This window comes from Xiphophorus maculatus, chromosome 19 (assembly GCF_002775205.1).
Source record: "Xiphophorus maculatus strain JP 163 A chromosome 19, X_maculatus-5.0-male, whole genome shotgun sequence".
Lineage (NCBI taxonomy): Eukaryota > Metazoa > Chordata > Actinopteri > Cyprinodontiformes > Poeciliidae > Xiphophorus > Xiphophorus maculatus.
This window is the reverse complement of record NC_036461.1, coordinates 3,165,620-3,178,498: the sequence shown is the minus strand read 5'-3', so window position 1 is coordinate 3,178,498 and position 12,879 is coordinate 3,165,620. Positions and strand designations below refer to the sequence as shown.

The 12,879-nt window shown below is 37.9% G+C and overlaps 2 protein-coding genes across 2 annotated transcripts; both read left to right on the top strand.

The window, feature by feature from the left end:
- Positions 1-1,236, top strand: znf593 (zinc finger protein 593). The gene is made up of 4 exons (XM_005801277.3): positions 1-54; positions 287-502; positions 727-789; positions 866-1,236. The coding sequence occupies exons 2-4, from the start codon at positions 303-305 to the stop codon at positions 990-992; spliced, it is 390 nt and encodes a 129-aa protein (XP_005801334.1). The 5' UTR covers positions 1-54; positions 287-302; the 3' UTR covers positions 993-1,236.
- A 2,242-nt stretch (positions 1,237-3,478) lies between these two features.
- selenon (selenoprotein N) lies at positions 3,479-11,918 on the top strand. Its single transcript, XM_005801303.2, has 12 exons — positions 3,479-3,880; positions 5,257-5,374; positions 5,986-6,116; positions 6,186-6,398; positions 6,476-6,600; positions 7,857-7,994; positions 8,600-8,681; positions 9,656-9,844; positions 9,921-10,026; positions 10,741-10,853; positions 10,938-11,039; positions 11,477-11,918. Exons 1-12 carry the CDS (start codon positions 3,695-3,697, stop codon positions 11,642-11,644), a joined length of 1,671 nt encoding a protein of 556 aa, XP_005801360.2. The 5' UTR covers positions 3,479-3,694; the 3' UTR covers positions 11,645-11,918.
- Positions 11,919-12,879: the final 961 nt, after the last annotated feature.

Genomic DNA, 12,879 nt, shown 5'->3' with positions numbered 1-12,879 from the left:
CTGCCGCGATAACCCGGAAGTACATTCTATCTTCCTTGGTTGCACGTGCAGAAGGTAAGCTAAGTCTGAAAGTCGGTCTGTTTTGTGGGTTTTTAGACATAATTGGGTTCTATTTGTACTTATTGATTATCTTCTGGTTTGTTTGTGATGCTCGGAGGGAAGCGGATAGTTCTAAATGGTTAAATCTGACATTAAGCTCATTTGTAGTCCTTTAAACGCATTTGTGTTTGAATGTGACGTCAGATGCTCTTTGATCCAGCTGTTGTAATGATGTCGTGTTTTCCAGTCCTGCTCGGTCCAACATGGGGAAGTCCAAACAGACCGGAAACCATAAGGGCGACAAGAAGAAGAACATCGCTAAGAAGTGGAAGACGAAGCGCCGGACCAAAGATTTGGACCAGATCCACTCGGACATGAAGCCGGAAACCGCGGCCAAGCTGCTGCGTCAGGACGTGGACTATGACGTAACGGGATGCGCACAACACTACTGCTTACACTGCGCGTGAGTGTTTCCTCTGGACAGGTAGAAAGGAGTCAGAAGTTTGTTTAGATTTTAAAATCAGTATGGAGTTTGTTAGTAAATGTTGGCTAACAAGTTTGATTTTAGAAATATTTGCTGAAACTTTTATTGACACATTTATTCATTAACATCACCAAGCAAAGTCAAAATAAAGGCACCGATAATTAGCTCTTCTGCTATGTGTCTGACTTCTTCTTCTCCTGCAGGCGATACTTTGTCGACATGCGATCCTTGAAGGAGCATTTCAAAACCAAAGTGCATAAGAAGCGGTAGGTGGCAGCATCATCCTGGGGAGAGGCGTTTGTACCTGCAGGAGTGTGGCGGCTCACCTGTGTGTGTCTGCAGGTTGAAGCAGCTGAGGGAGGAGCCGTACTCGCAGGCGGAGGCGGAGCGCGCCGCAGGGATGGGATCCTACATCGCCCCGAAAACCGTAGAAGTGAAAACGCAACCAGTGGAAGAAAACATGGACTGAACGCTGCTTAATGGACGGACTCTCATTAACAGAATCCTTCTGTTATTTATTATGATTACAAAGCTGCTATTTTTATGACAGCTTGTAACTTTCTGCCATCTATATCCATCTAAAAAACTACATATTAAAATGTTAAAATTCTAGCTTTCTCTGAAATCACAGAATAATTCCTAAAGGTAATTAATTATTATAATTTTGAATTGATGTAATTTTGCAGTATACAAATAAAAAACTGATTTGGTAAGACTGATAAAATTATATTTAAAGGGGATTTCTTTAAATGCGAAATTCACATTTTGCACATTTCTTCCATTTTTCTCTACTGCTTCTAGAAACATCCCAAGTGCTTAAAAAAACACCAGGCTGATTTCTGGCAATAATTTCATGTTTTCTAGTGTCTAGAAATGCAATGTAACAAATCAGCAGGCATAGCCTGTTGCCTAGTAACCTCTAGCATAGCCTAGCTCTGTTACCGAGCAACTCCGACTGAGTTCCAGCATTTGGTCAGGTGGTTTTACCGCTGTATGCGCTGTACAATGGCTGCTGGAAAAGACAAGTGTTTTGTTCTTGACTAACCATATCTGTTTATCCAATGTCATTGGTGGCTATGCTAACTTAATTGGTAAAGTTACAGGATTTTAAACAATCAAGTTAATTCCTTATTTAACTTATATTAAAAATGTATTTTAAAAATTAAGTTCAAATGTGGAACTGCAGTACCTAATAAATTTATAATCTTGATATTTTTCACATTACACCTGTAAACTTCAATGTGTTTTACTTTGATTTCATGTAAGCAAAATGTAGTTATTTACTCTGGTTTTGTTATTTTCAGGAGAGTTTATTTCTCCAGTTCTGATGGAAAAGCAAATGTCCACCTCTGTTGATTTGGATTGAAAAATAACAGCAGTTTTCTTTCTGGCACAAAAACGTGTAATTGACTCTTGTTAGGGAGACATTCTTTGGATGGTCAAGGGGACCCTGCCCCTTTAAATGGGAGTCCCGAGCCAGCAGGTCAAGGTGCATATATTTATGAGTCATACGGCGAAAGCTTCCGGTTTATTTTCAAAATAAATACACGGTCAGCTTGCCTTTTGTATTTTACTCAACGTTTTTATTTTAACACAGTGGGACAATTCGTGTTCAATAAGCAATAAAAAGAATAAGAAACTAAACAGTAATGACAAATTTACAAAATAAGAAAATTAATACCCAGCTGCCTTTTCAAAAAATATACTAGAATTAAATGCAATTATAAAGTTGATATTAATTTAGGTTAATTTAGAGAAAAATATATGGATCAGACATACATGGATTTAAATATGCAAAGTAAAAAAAACTTTCGCAAACAATAAGAATGTGCAAATAATGGCAAGACACTTATTTGCAATGAACAAAATGCAGCAAGAAGGCATATTGAGTCATAGTTGATTGAGATGTATGGAGTGCTAGAGTTGGCAAAATTATATAAATAAATGCATCATTAACTAATTAAATGTATAAAATTGTCAAAAACATTATTAAATTTACCAATACATAATTAAACATATTAAATTAAATAAGTTAATAAATAAATACACCAAGAAATTAAATGTCCCATGAAATAATTAGAAATAAATATTTAGATAACGAATTTAATAAAAGTATTTAGAGAAAACCTTTATTTAAAAATATGCTTAATTATTTCACTGTGTATTTATTTATTTTATGGCTCATGTAAAAGCGATGTTATGAAATAATTTAAACTGTCAGAAACCCTGAGAAGTCCCCGCTGGTGGCACATTAGGGCTTTTGTAGGTAGAAAAAAGGAGTACTTTTCTGCCAAATATAGATTAATCTCAGAAATCTTCTAGAAACGACTGAAAATTTCTGAGCTACAAAAGTCAAATGATTGCAAAAATAATTAATTAAATAAAAAAATAAAAAATTCAGTCATAAATTTTACATATTTTCTAGAAAAAATGTGAAAAAAAATCTGAAGTTGAATATTTTCTACTTTTGCTTAGTAAATTTTGTTCTTTCTACTAATATTTCTGAAATTAGTGTCAAAATTTCTAATTTTTTCCTGACAAATTTACCAGTTTTGTAGCTCAGAGAATTTCCAAGTTTTTTCCTAACAAATCTCTTAAATTAATCTCAATAATTTTTTTAGAAACTGGAAAAAGAAAACATGTAATCTAACTTACAAAATTATCTAACTTGTAGCAATTTTGATAATTTGCTACAAGTGAACTCAATTAACTTGTAAATTAAGTTGTCAATAAATTACAGTTATCTATGTAAATATTTAAAGTTTAGTAAATTGTCTTGTTAAACATAAATAAAGTAAGATTGACAAATTAATTCGATTACATAAAGCAAATGAAGTTGGAGCTCCATTCTCTTTTTTTCAGTGTACCCGTAATGGTCTTTCGATCATCGGAGCTTTTATTTTGTAGCCCCGTTTGCACAATATCCGGTTTTTATCGTGTTGATCAGCGATATTAACTTTATTCGTGTAACCGCATCCATATGGTTCCAGTCTGGATGTGGAAACAGGAATCTGTGCAGGCAGGAGGAGAAATAACAGCTGGAAAAGGGTCGCTTCTCCCGGCGAACTCTTCTTCTTCTTCTGTTGTTTTATTTTGTATTATTTGAAGCCCTGCCTGCAGCAGGTTTAGCAGCTAATCAGGCTGCAATGAGCTCCTGAAGAGGGGTCGAGCATGGCCGCAGACGTGGATAAAAGCACCCCGGAGAGAGAGCGCAGCACCGGGGGCAGTGGGCAGAGGAGTCCGGGATGTGGAGCCTGGTTCCGCGGATGGATGTGGACCCTGCTGGCGGTCTGCGCGGTTCCTCTGGCTGGTTTTGGGATGAAATACTACCAGAACTCCCAGCTACTCAGGCGTCATGTAAGAGCCACTTCTGGGATTTACATCTCAGTTGCGTTTAAAGACATGATTTGATTAATCATAGTTACGTTTAATGACCTGGGATTAATCATAAAAACGTGATTTTTGTTATTTTTACTCCAATTACTCGCTGTTTTTCTTACATCAGGCGCCCCGACAAGTTATGTGGCCCCGCTGTGGTTTTATTGGGTGGGTAGGTCTGTCTGTCTGTCTGTCTGCCAGCTGCTAAAACATCACTAAGCCTGAAGTCCACAGCAGTTTGGCTCCAGGTTGTTGTTGCAGCCCGTCCTTCCTCCATTGTAGAGCTGCTGGCAGACACGCATCTTCTCCAGGAGGCTGGTCATGATCCTCAGGCTCCATCCGGCACAATGAACGCTGCAGATTTCTGACTTTAAACTGAGAATTATCACTTTTCCCCAAAGTTTCTGATGTTAATATTGGAATTCTGTGAAGAAAATAAAAGAATCTCAGAATTCAGTGGAAAAAATAAAGACCAGGATTAACTTTGGAATTCTGACTATTTTCTCCAAATTCTAAAGCTTTTTCCAAAACTGAAACTTTTTTCTCAGTATCCAGAGTTTTTTCTTCAGATTTCTGACTTTTTTTTTTCTCAGAATTTTGATGTGAATCTTGGAATTTTCTGAAAAAATATCCGAGTTCTGATTTTCTCAGAATTCTGATGGGGGAAATAAATACATTTCTTTACTTTTCTTGGATTTCTGACTTTTTATTTCTCCAAATTCTGACTTTAATCTTGGAATTCTGAGTTTTGATTTTACTCTGAGAGTTCTGGGGGTAAACAAATAATCTGAATTCAAAGTTTAAACCTTGGAATTCTGGCTCTTTCTCAGAATTCTGATTTTAATTTTAGAAATTTGGGGGAAAAAAAATCAGGATTAAGACTAACATTAGAATTCTGACTTCAATCTATGAATTGACATTTTCTACAAATTCAGACTTTGATCTTGGATTTCTGACTTGTATTCTCTGAAATCTGACATTTTTCTCAGAATGGTCAGGTTAATCTGTGCTTTCAATCATTCTCAGACATGTGAGAAAATCCCTTAAATTTGACACATTCCTCCTGAAAGTTTGCTGTTTCTCTTTCATTAGCTGATTGCTCCCAGATGCCCATCTGCATAAAAATCACAATTCTCTTTTTTTCAGTGGCTCTATTCTTCCTTCGTAGAATACTGATGAATTTTTGTAAATACATTTTTTGTGTGCTTACACCCATGATCTAAGCATGTGACTATTTGTGCCCTGGAGTATTTCAGTTCAGCTGATGTCACGACTCATCATGTCCCAGTTTTTGGTTCAGCATTAGTGATCTTTAAATCGTTTTTATGTAAATAAATATCCGTGTTGCTCATCAGGAAGAGGCGGTTCAGACTCTGGGTGTCGAAGGCCTGTTCCTCTTCTCCTCTCTGGACACGGACCATGACCTCTGCCTGAGTCCTGAGGAGTTCAGACCCATCGCAGAGAAGCTCACAGGTCAAATCTTTTCACCTGTTTTCATTTCTTAACCAGTCACTCAGTTTATCTACAATATTCAACCCTTTCCCAGTGATTTGTGACCTTAAAGGTGACCTATTATGCTTTCATGTAAAACCAATTGATCAAAGACTTTCTGGAGTTCCGCTTGGGTTGCTAGGTAACAGGGCTGGACTTGGCTGGCGCTGCTAGGCAACAGCTCAGTGGAATGTGACTTAACAATCAGGAGGTTTTTGAAACGGCTTGTTTTCTAAACACCAAAACCATTAAATTATTGCCAAGAAATTGATGGTTGGATTTTTATCAGCTGTAGAAACCCAGATGAAAGTATAAAAACATAAGTTTTACATAAGAGGTCCCCTTTAGATATTATTTTTATAATGGTCAAATCAAAGCAGTTTTTTATTTGTACACTGCCAAATTACATCAATGTGAAAAGATGTTAATTTAATTTAGTTCAAGAAATACTTATTGAATCCAGAGTTAGCTGGAATTATGATGTCGCCAAAAAACATTAACTTATTGTCAAAAACGGCTGTTTGTTGTTTTTTTTATGCTTTGGCTGTTTTCAGAAGCAATAGAGACCCAAATGAAAATATGATTCCTTGCAGGGATCACAGCGCCAGTGGATCTGGAAGAGGATGTGATCGACGACCCAAATGGGGAGACTCTGGTTCTGGAGGCCAGCATGAAGCCTCTGCTGCTGGACTCCATGACAAAAAGCCGCGACCGCTTTCTCGGGGTAAAAACCATTAAATAAAAAACATCCAAAAGGTGTTGAAATGTACGAACCGGTATCGTTTTTGTGCAGCTTTCTCACAGCTCGCTGAGTGGCCTCCGCTCCTGGACGCACCCCGCCGTTCCCTCCTCCTCGTTCCCCGCCGGACACTTCCGAGTGTTTCTGCCCCCAAAGGGCAAAACGGAGCCGGGAGACGCATGGTGGGTCATTCCCAGCGAACTCAACATCTTCACTGGCTACCTGCCCAACAACCGGTACCACCCTCCCACCCCAAAGGGCAAAGAGGTGATCCAGCGCTCCAGCTCGGTCTGTTTGAGTTAGTTTGGGGTTTGTTCTGATCCAACATTCTGGTTCTGCTGCAGGTTCTGATCCACTCCCTGCTGAGCATGTTCCACCCGCGGCCTTTCATCAAGTCGAGGTTTGCACCGCAGGGAACCGTCGCCTGCATCCGAGCCAGCAGCGACTTTTACTATGACATCGTCTTCAGGTGAGGAAGCTAGCAGCTTCTGTTTTCTGGTGCTTCCTGTTAGGAGCATAACAGCGTCATGTTGTCAACATAATGTGCTGAATCTTAAATGTATGTCTGATATATAAAAGATAAAGGGATGCAGTGCTTTGCTAGTAATTGTCCACACAGCTAGATAACAAGCTGTCATAGCTTGTTATCTGATTAATTTAGTTTAATTACAAAATTACTTTTTGTAATTAAAAAACGTTTTACGTACTAAAAAGTAGTGAGTGAAAGGGAAGTATGTCAGTTATGCTAGCTTGACTATGACGATCTTAACATGTAGATGTGGTGTGTTTTGGTTCAGTTAACATAAAAAGGCGACATACACACCAACTCTGACAGATCATCAGTAGGGCAGGTTTTTAAATTAGCCAATTAACAGCTGCAGTGGTAGTTAATGAGGTAATTAATTAGCTTCCTACCATAGGCATATATGGTAGGAAGCTAATTAATTAGTTTGTTAGCTGCAGTTTCCATCTTCTGACTTTAATCTTAAAAATCCAACTTTATATTTTCAGAATTCGGATTGAAGTCAGAATTCTGGAAAAATGTCAAAGTTTTTACTTTAGAACAGTTTCGAGTTTTAAAATTCACAAATTTCCACAATTTTTTTAAAATTCTTTTTTAGAAAAATTGAGTTTTTCACATTTTGACTTCTCTAAGACTGAAATTTCCCATTTTATTTATATAAAATTTGAGTTTTTTCAAGCACAAAATGTTCCTTTTTTTCTTCTAGCAAATTTCTGAGTAATCTCAATTTTTTTTTTTTTGGTTTTTGGTGGAAATTTACTCTTTTTTTCTCTGTCTCTCTCTGGCCACAATACATTGTTGTGCATCTATGTTTCCATCTAAACATGCAAACACAAATTCAGTTTTCTCACATCTCCACTTTGTTCAGGGTTTTTATGAATAATTATTTTTAGTGATGTTAAGCTGAGTTTTTGTGTGGAGGAAAGGCTAAAATGCATAAAATTGTATTCATTTTGCCAGATATCCAGCTGTGTGGACTAGGTGTTAATCTCTTAGTTTAGAGAAATAATTTTTTGGTTTTGTTTAGAATTCCGGAACCTGAAACCTTAACATGTAATTGTAAACTAATAAAAGGGAAGAAATTAGACTTGTTGAAGTTTACAGTCAAACTCTGGACGTCACAGATCTATATTAATACGTGGCTCTTGCATTGAATTGAATGTAATGAAAAGCTCAGACTCTCATTGTGTTCACACCTGCAGGATTCACGCAGAGTTTCAGCTCAATGATGTACCAAACTTTCCCTTCTGGTTCACCCCGGGTCAGTTCACCGGAAACATCGTCATCTCTAAGGATGCCTCCCACGTCCGTCACTTCCGCCTTTATGTCCCCAGTAACAGGTAAAAGCTTCTGCAGTGTTTTCCCTCTGCTCGGCCACGCCAGCGGTGTTTACATTAAATAAGAAATGTAATTAAAGTCACATTTGAATTGGCTGTTCATGCGATAAGTCATTAGAAACTGATGTAAACAGTTACATGACATTATGTTAACAATTACCGTCATCTGTCAGCCATGCGAGGAGACGTCAGTGTCAGCTACTGGAGCTGCGTTTCCATCTATAAAATAATTTCGCAATTTGATATTTCGAAAATAAATTCGCTTAAATAAAACACGTGAATTTTGAAATAAATTGTAGTTTTGACGCTAGGACGATGGTTTTTGGCCGCATTGAAATAAATGTATTTCGCAAAATACGTTTTCACGTCATACGAGTCACGTGACCAACAACCGACTGTCGCCACTGGCGCAAACCACGAAGAAGACGACCTGAAGCGGTAGGAGGAAGATGGCGCGGCGCAAACAAACCTATTCACGCGTGGTTTTAATTGCGCTTTTACGTTAATGGAAACGCCGCAATTATGTTTTTTCGACATTAGCGGAATATCAGCACAAGTTTTGCGCTCATTTGTGAGCAGCTAGTGTGAGGTGTCCCGCTGTGCCGCAGGTCTCTGAACGTGGACATGGAGTGGCTGTATGGCGCCAGCGAGAGCAGCAACATGGAGGTGGACATCGGTTACCTGCCACAGGTGTGCATGAACGTTTACTCCCGGAATCATTACATCACTTCTCCTTCCTCTGTAACAATAGAAATTACTGTCTGATTTCTTAGAGTTATCTACTGGTTTTTCCCGCTGAAGATAAAAGTTTTCATTAAGTTAACCTGACTACTACTTTTTCTTATTTAATTCAGACCACAAACAAGCAACGTTTTATCGCCATTTTGTCTTTAGTTTAAATTCTATTTAAACTATTTATAGTAAGTATATCAAGTTTCCATCAGTCACCAAAGATCAGCCCTCTAACAAATCAAACAAAATTGATAGAAATTAACTTTTTGTATTCTTATGAAGCATTTTTTTTTAAATATATTTAACACACGTTTGTTTAATATTGATTCTGTTATGAAATTCATTCACTGAGAATGTACTTTTTTCTCAGCATTTTGACCTTAAACTAAGATTTATAATTCTGTCAGTGTGTCGAAATAAAAAAATGACCAAATATTCTTGGGTATGATGTTTTTAGACCTCACATTGTTTCTGTAAACCTGCACTTTTCACACTCCACATTTTGAGAAAAAGTTGGATTTCTGAGAAAAACGTCAGAATTCTGAGAATAAATTTGGAATTTTGAGAAAAAGTTGAGTTTCTGAGAGGGCAGAAGTCTGAGAAAATGTTAAAAATCTGACATAAAATTTTTAGTTTAACGTCAAAATTTTGAGAAAAATGTCAGAATTCTGAGAATAAATTTGGAAATCTGAGTTTAACGTCAAATTTTGGGGAAAAAAGTTGGATTCTGAGATTAAAGTCTGAGTTTTTCGGTGGCCCTAATTTTGTTCTGTACTAAAGTAACCAACTTATTGTAATTGTTTGATTCTTGCACTTCCCCCTCTGCAGATCTGAGTATAGATATGAAAAACGGTTGAAGTCAGGGTATTTTAACAGCCCTATTTAGATCCACTGTAGTTCAGTGTGTCAGTAGAAAAACTTCTTGTTGGCAGTTGGAATTGCGGTCTGCAGGCCCCTCCACTCCCTCTGTCATTGTGGACGAGGATGGAAACGTCATCGACAGCCGGGACGGACGCGGCGAACCGATCCGGTTCGTCTTTGAGGAAATTCGCTGGACCTCAGCGATCAATCAGGAGGAAGCTTCCCACCGCCTGGAGGTCACTTTCTACCCGTTTAAGAAGGTAAACGTCCATTAGAGAGGCTGAACTGTCAGTCAGTGGCAGCAGTGGGTTGCTGTTGACTGCCATGTGTTTGCAGGTTCCCTACTTGCCTTTTGCAGAGGCTTTTGAGCGAGCCGAGTCGGAGAAGAAGCTGGTCCATTCGATTCTGCTCTGGGGAGCTTTAGATGATCAGTCCTGCTGAGGTAATGTCGCTAATGAGGAGCTAATTTTACAGAATTAGCCATCCAGCTTTAATGATAACTGTCAATGAGTGAGGAATTTTCACCCACACTTTCCAGTAAGGACAGCTAATGCTAAAACACTAAGTTAGCGCACATGTTAGCGCCCAACCTGAAGGCTCTAATCACAAACATTTGTTCTGCTGACGTTCAAGTGCTAACTTTAACCATGCTAACCATGTTAACGTTGGCTCACATGTTAGCATACAACCCAGTGGCTCTAATCATAAACATTTGTTCTACTAATGCTAAAGCGTTACACCAACATGGTATTAGGTGGAAGCTAATGCTAAAGTGCTAACTTTTACCATGTTAGAGTTAGCACACAACCTTAAAGTTCTAATCATGAACACTAGTTCTGCTAACAGTGAAGCGCTACATCAATACGTTATTTAGCTGAAGCTAATTCTTAAGCAGTATTTTTAACCATGCTAAACTTAGCATCTTTTGCTCGTGGTTTAAGTTTTATAGCTGTTGAGCACTATTGTTAATTTTTACCTACCTGAGTACTTTGGTCAGAAAACATGCAAAGCTAAAGCAGTAAGCTCAAAAATTAGCTCCGCTATTAGCACTTTAACAGAATTATACCCAACACTGGTCAGACAGGTTGATGTTATTTCTTGATTCTACAGGTTTTTCTACTTTTTTCACCTTCAGTTTGTCTTTAAATGTCTGCAGGTTCGGGGCGAACTCTCCGGGAGACGGTCCTGGAAAGTTCGCCCGTCCTCGCTCTGCTCAACCAGAGCTTCATCAGCAGCTGGTCTCTGGTCAAAGAGCTGGAGAACATGCAGGTGAGCGCCCAGTGCAGTGGAGAACCAGTGAAAACACTTATCCGCTGTGCAGCCACACAGCTGCTCAGTTTGTTTCTGTTTCAGGCTGACAAGCAGAACCCTGCGCTGAGCGAAAAGGCCCAGTTGCATCTGGAGAAGTACAGCTTCCCAGTGGAGATGTTGGTGGCGTTGCCCAATGGAACCATTGTAAATATTGAGTCAACTGATTTGGTTTCTATGCATTTATTTTATTAGAAAGTAGATTTTATTGTAAATGTAATTTTTCATTGCAATGACTTGCAATGGCTTTTACTTACTTTCACTGATATTTAACACAGTGGATGGAGTAGCTTGTGAACTAATAAGCTATTTCCCTTTGGGGATCAGTACAGTATATTGTATTCTATATACGACTCATGTCAAAATGTTAATTTAGTAAATACATGTGGGGAGAATCTGCAGCAGGTTGCATGCGTTCAGTGTTATAAATAACTTTCAGAATGATAATTGTTCATTGTTCTGCAACCAGACAGCCCTGAACTATTTTTGCTTTGGACTCTTGGTATCAGTTTGTTGTTCAGAGATATGCAGCCTCCTTTCCTGATGAGATAAGAACGGAAATGGCTTTCTTGTGTATTCCTCAGGTCCACCACATCAACGCTAACTACTTCCTCGACCAAACGGCAATGAAACCAGAGGACGAAGGGGCAACTTTCAGCTTTTCTGGGGGGTTTGAGGACCCCTCCACATCCACGTACATCAGCTTCCTGAAGGAGGGACTGGAGAAAGCAAAGGACTACATAACCCAGTAATAACTGTATTTCACAGCAGCTGATGCCAGCGAGCATTTAGAGAAGATTTCTCATCTGTCTGCAGCAAAAGAAGTATTTTTTTCTCCTTTTTCCGCTTCGTTTTTATTTACTTAAACACTTTTTGTGGTAAAATTAGGGCTGCAAATTCAGTAATCAGTTATTCTGACATAGGGCTGGACAATAATCAATAACAACACATTTCTTGATAGATCAATATAAACTGATATTACATTTGATAAAATGTTTAATAATTGCACTCAAACTCTCATGGCTAGCTAAGCAAAGGTGGTGGAATCTTCTAACTTGCTCGTTCATTGGTTACCTAGCAACAGCTTGTTGAGTAACTTATGGTTACCTAGCAACAGCTTGTTGAGTAACTTATGGTTACCTAGCAACAGCTTGTTGAGTAACTTATGGTTACCTAGCAACAGCTTGTTGAGTAACTTGCACAGCAGCAGTTTAAAGTTCTGCCACAGTGACTCATAACTGCTTAAAAATAAAAACCTTTTAGACATAGATAGAACAAGAAAAGTGCCAAAAGTTTGGTAGTATTTCAGATATTTAAAACAAAAAACTAATGAACAATTATCAATATCAGCTGAAGCATAAAGCCCTATTATTGTGATGTTTTAACTGCTTAAACTTCCTTTATACAACATTATAAGTGCATTAAAAGATAAAATAAAAAATGCAGTATTTTTTAAAAATAAGAAAATAAACATTTTTATCTTAATTTCAATCATTTTTTGATCATTAATCAAATGAAAATATTAATAATTAGAAAGCAAACATTTTATTGTCTAAAATGAAATGAATGTAAATTTATATATTCTATTTACAATTTTTGCTTAATTACTGATGTGCACATGTTCTTTTGTAATTCTGTATACACCAGTTAATGATTAATTACTTGATTCACGATTATGTCAGAAATTAATCGCACTTAATTTAATTCAATTAATCAATCCGATTGATTAATCAATCAGATCGATTAATCACTGTATTCTAGTTAGCAATTAATCAGTTACCAAATTATTTGATTATTTCATAGATTGATTAATCACGATCAGTCGTTTCAGCCCTAGTTAAAGTAACTTTCTGCAGACAGTGGGGTGTTTTTCATGGCTTTGCCTGCGTGGTACTGAAGTGGTACTGAAGTGTCTCGACGCGCCCAGAGCTGCTCCAGCCGTGTTTTGTGCATTTTGTGACGCCGTCGCCTGAAAGCTCTCCGAGCC

What these genes read in the sequence shown, in the direction of transcription:
- znf593 (XM_005801277.3), top strand. Translation starts at nt 303, where the DNA reads ATGGGGAAGTCCAAACAGACCGGAAACCATAAGGGCGACAAGAAGAAG. An exon ending in CACTACTGCTTACACTGCGC is followed by an intron (nt 503 to 726) that starts GTGAGTGTTTCC and finishes CTTCTCCTGCAG; the next exon opens with GCGATACTTTGTCGACATGC. An exon ending in ACCAAAGTGCATAAGAAGCG is followed by an intron (nt 790 to 865) that starts GTAGGTGGCAGC and finishes GTGTGTCTGCAG; the next exon opens with GTTGAAGCAGCTGAGGGAGG.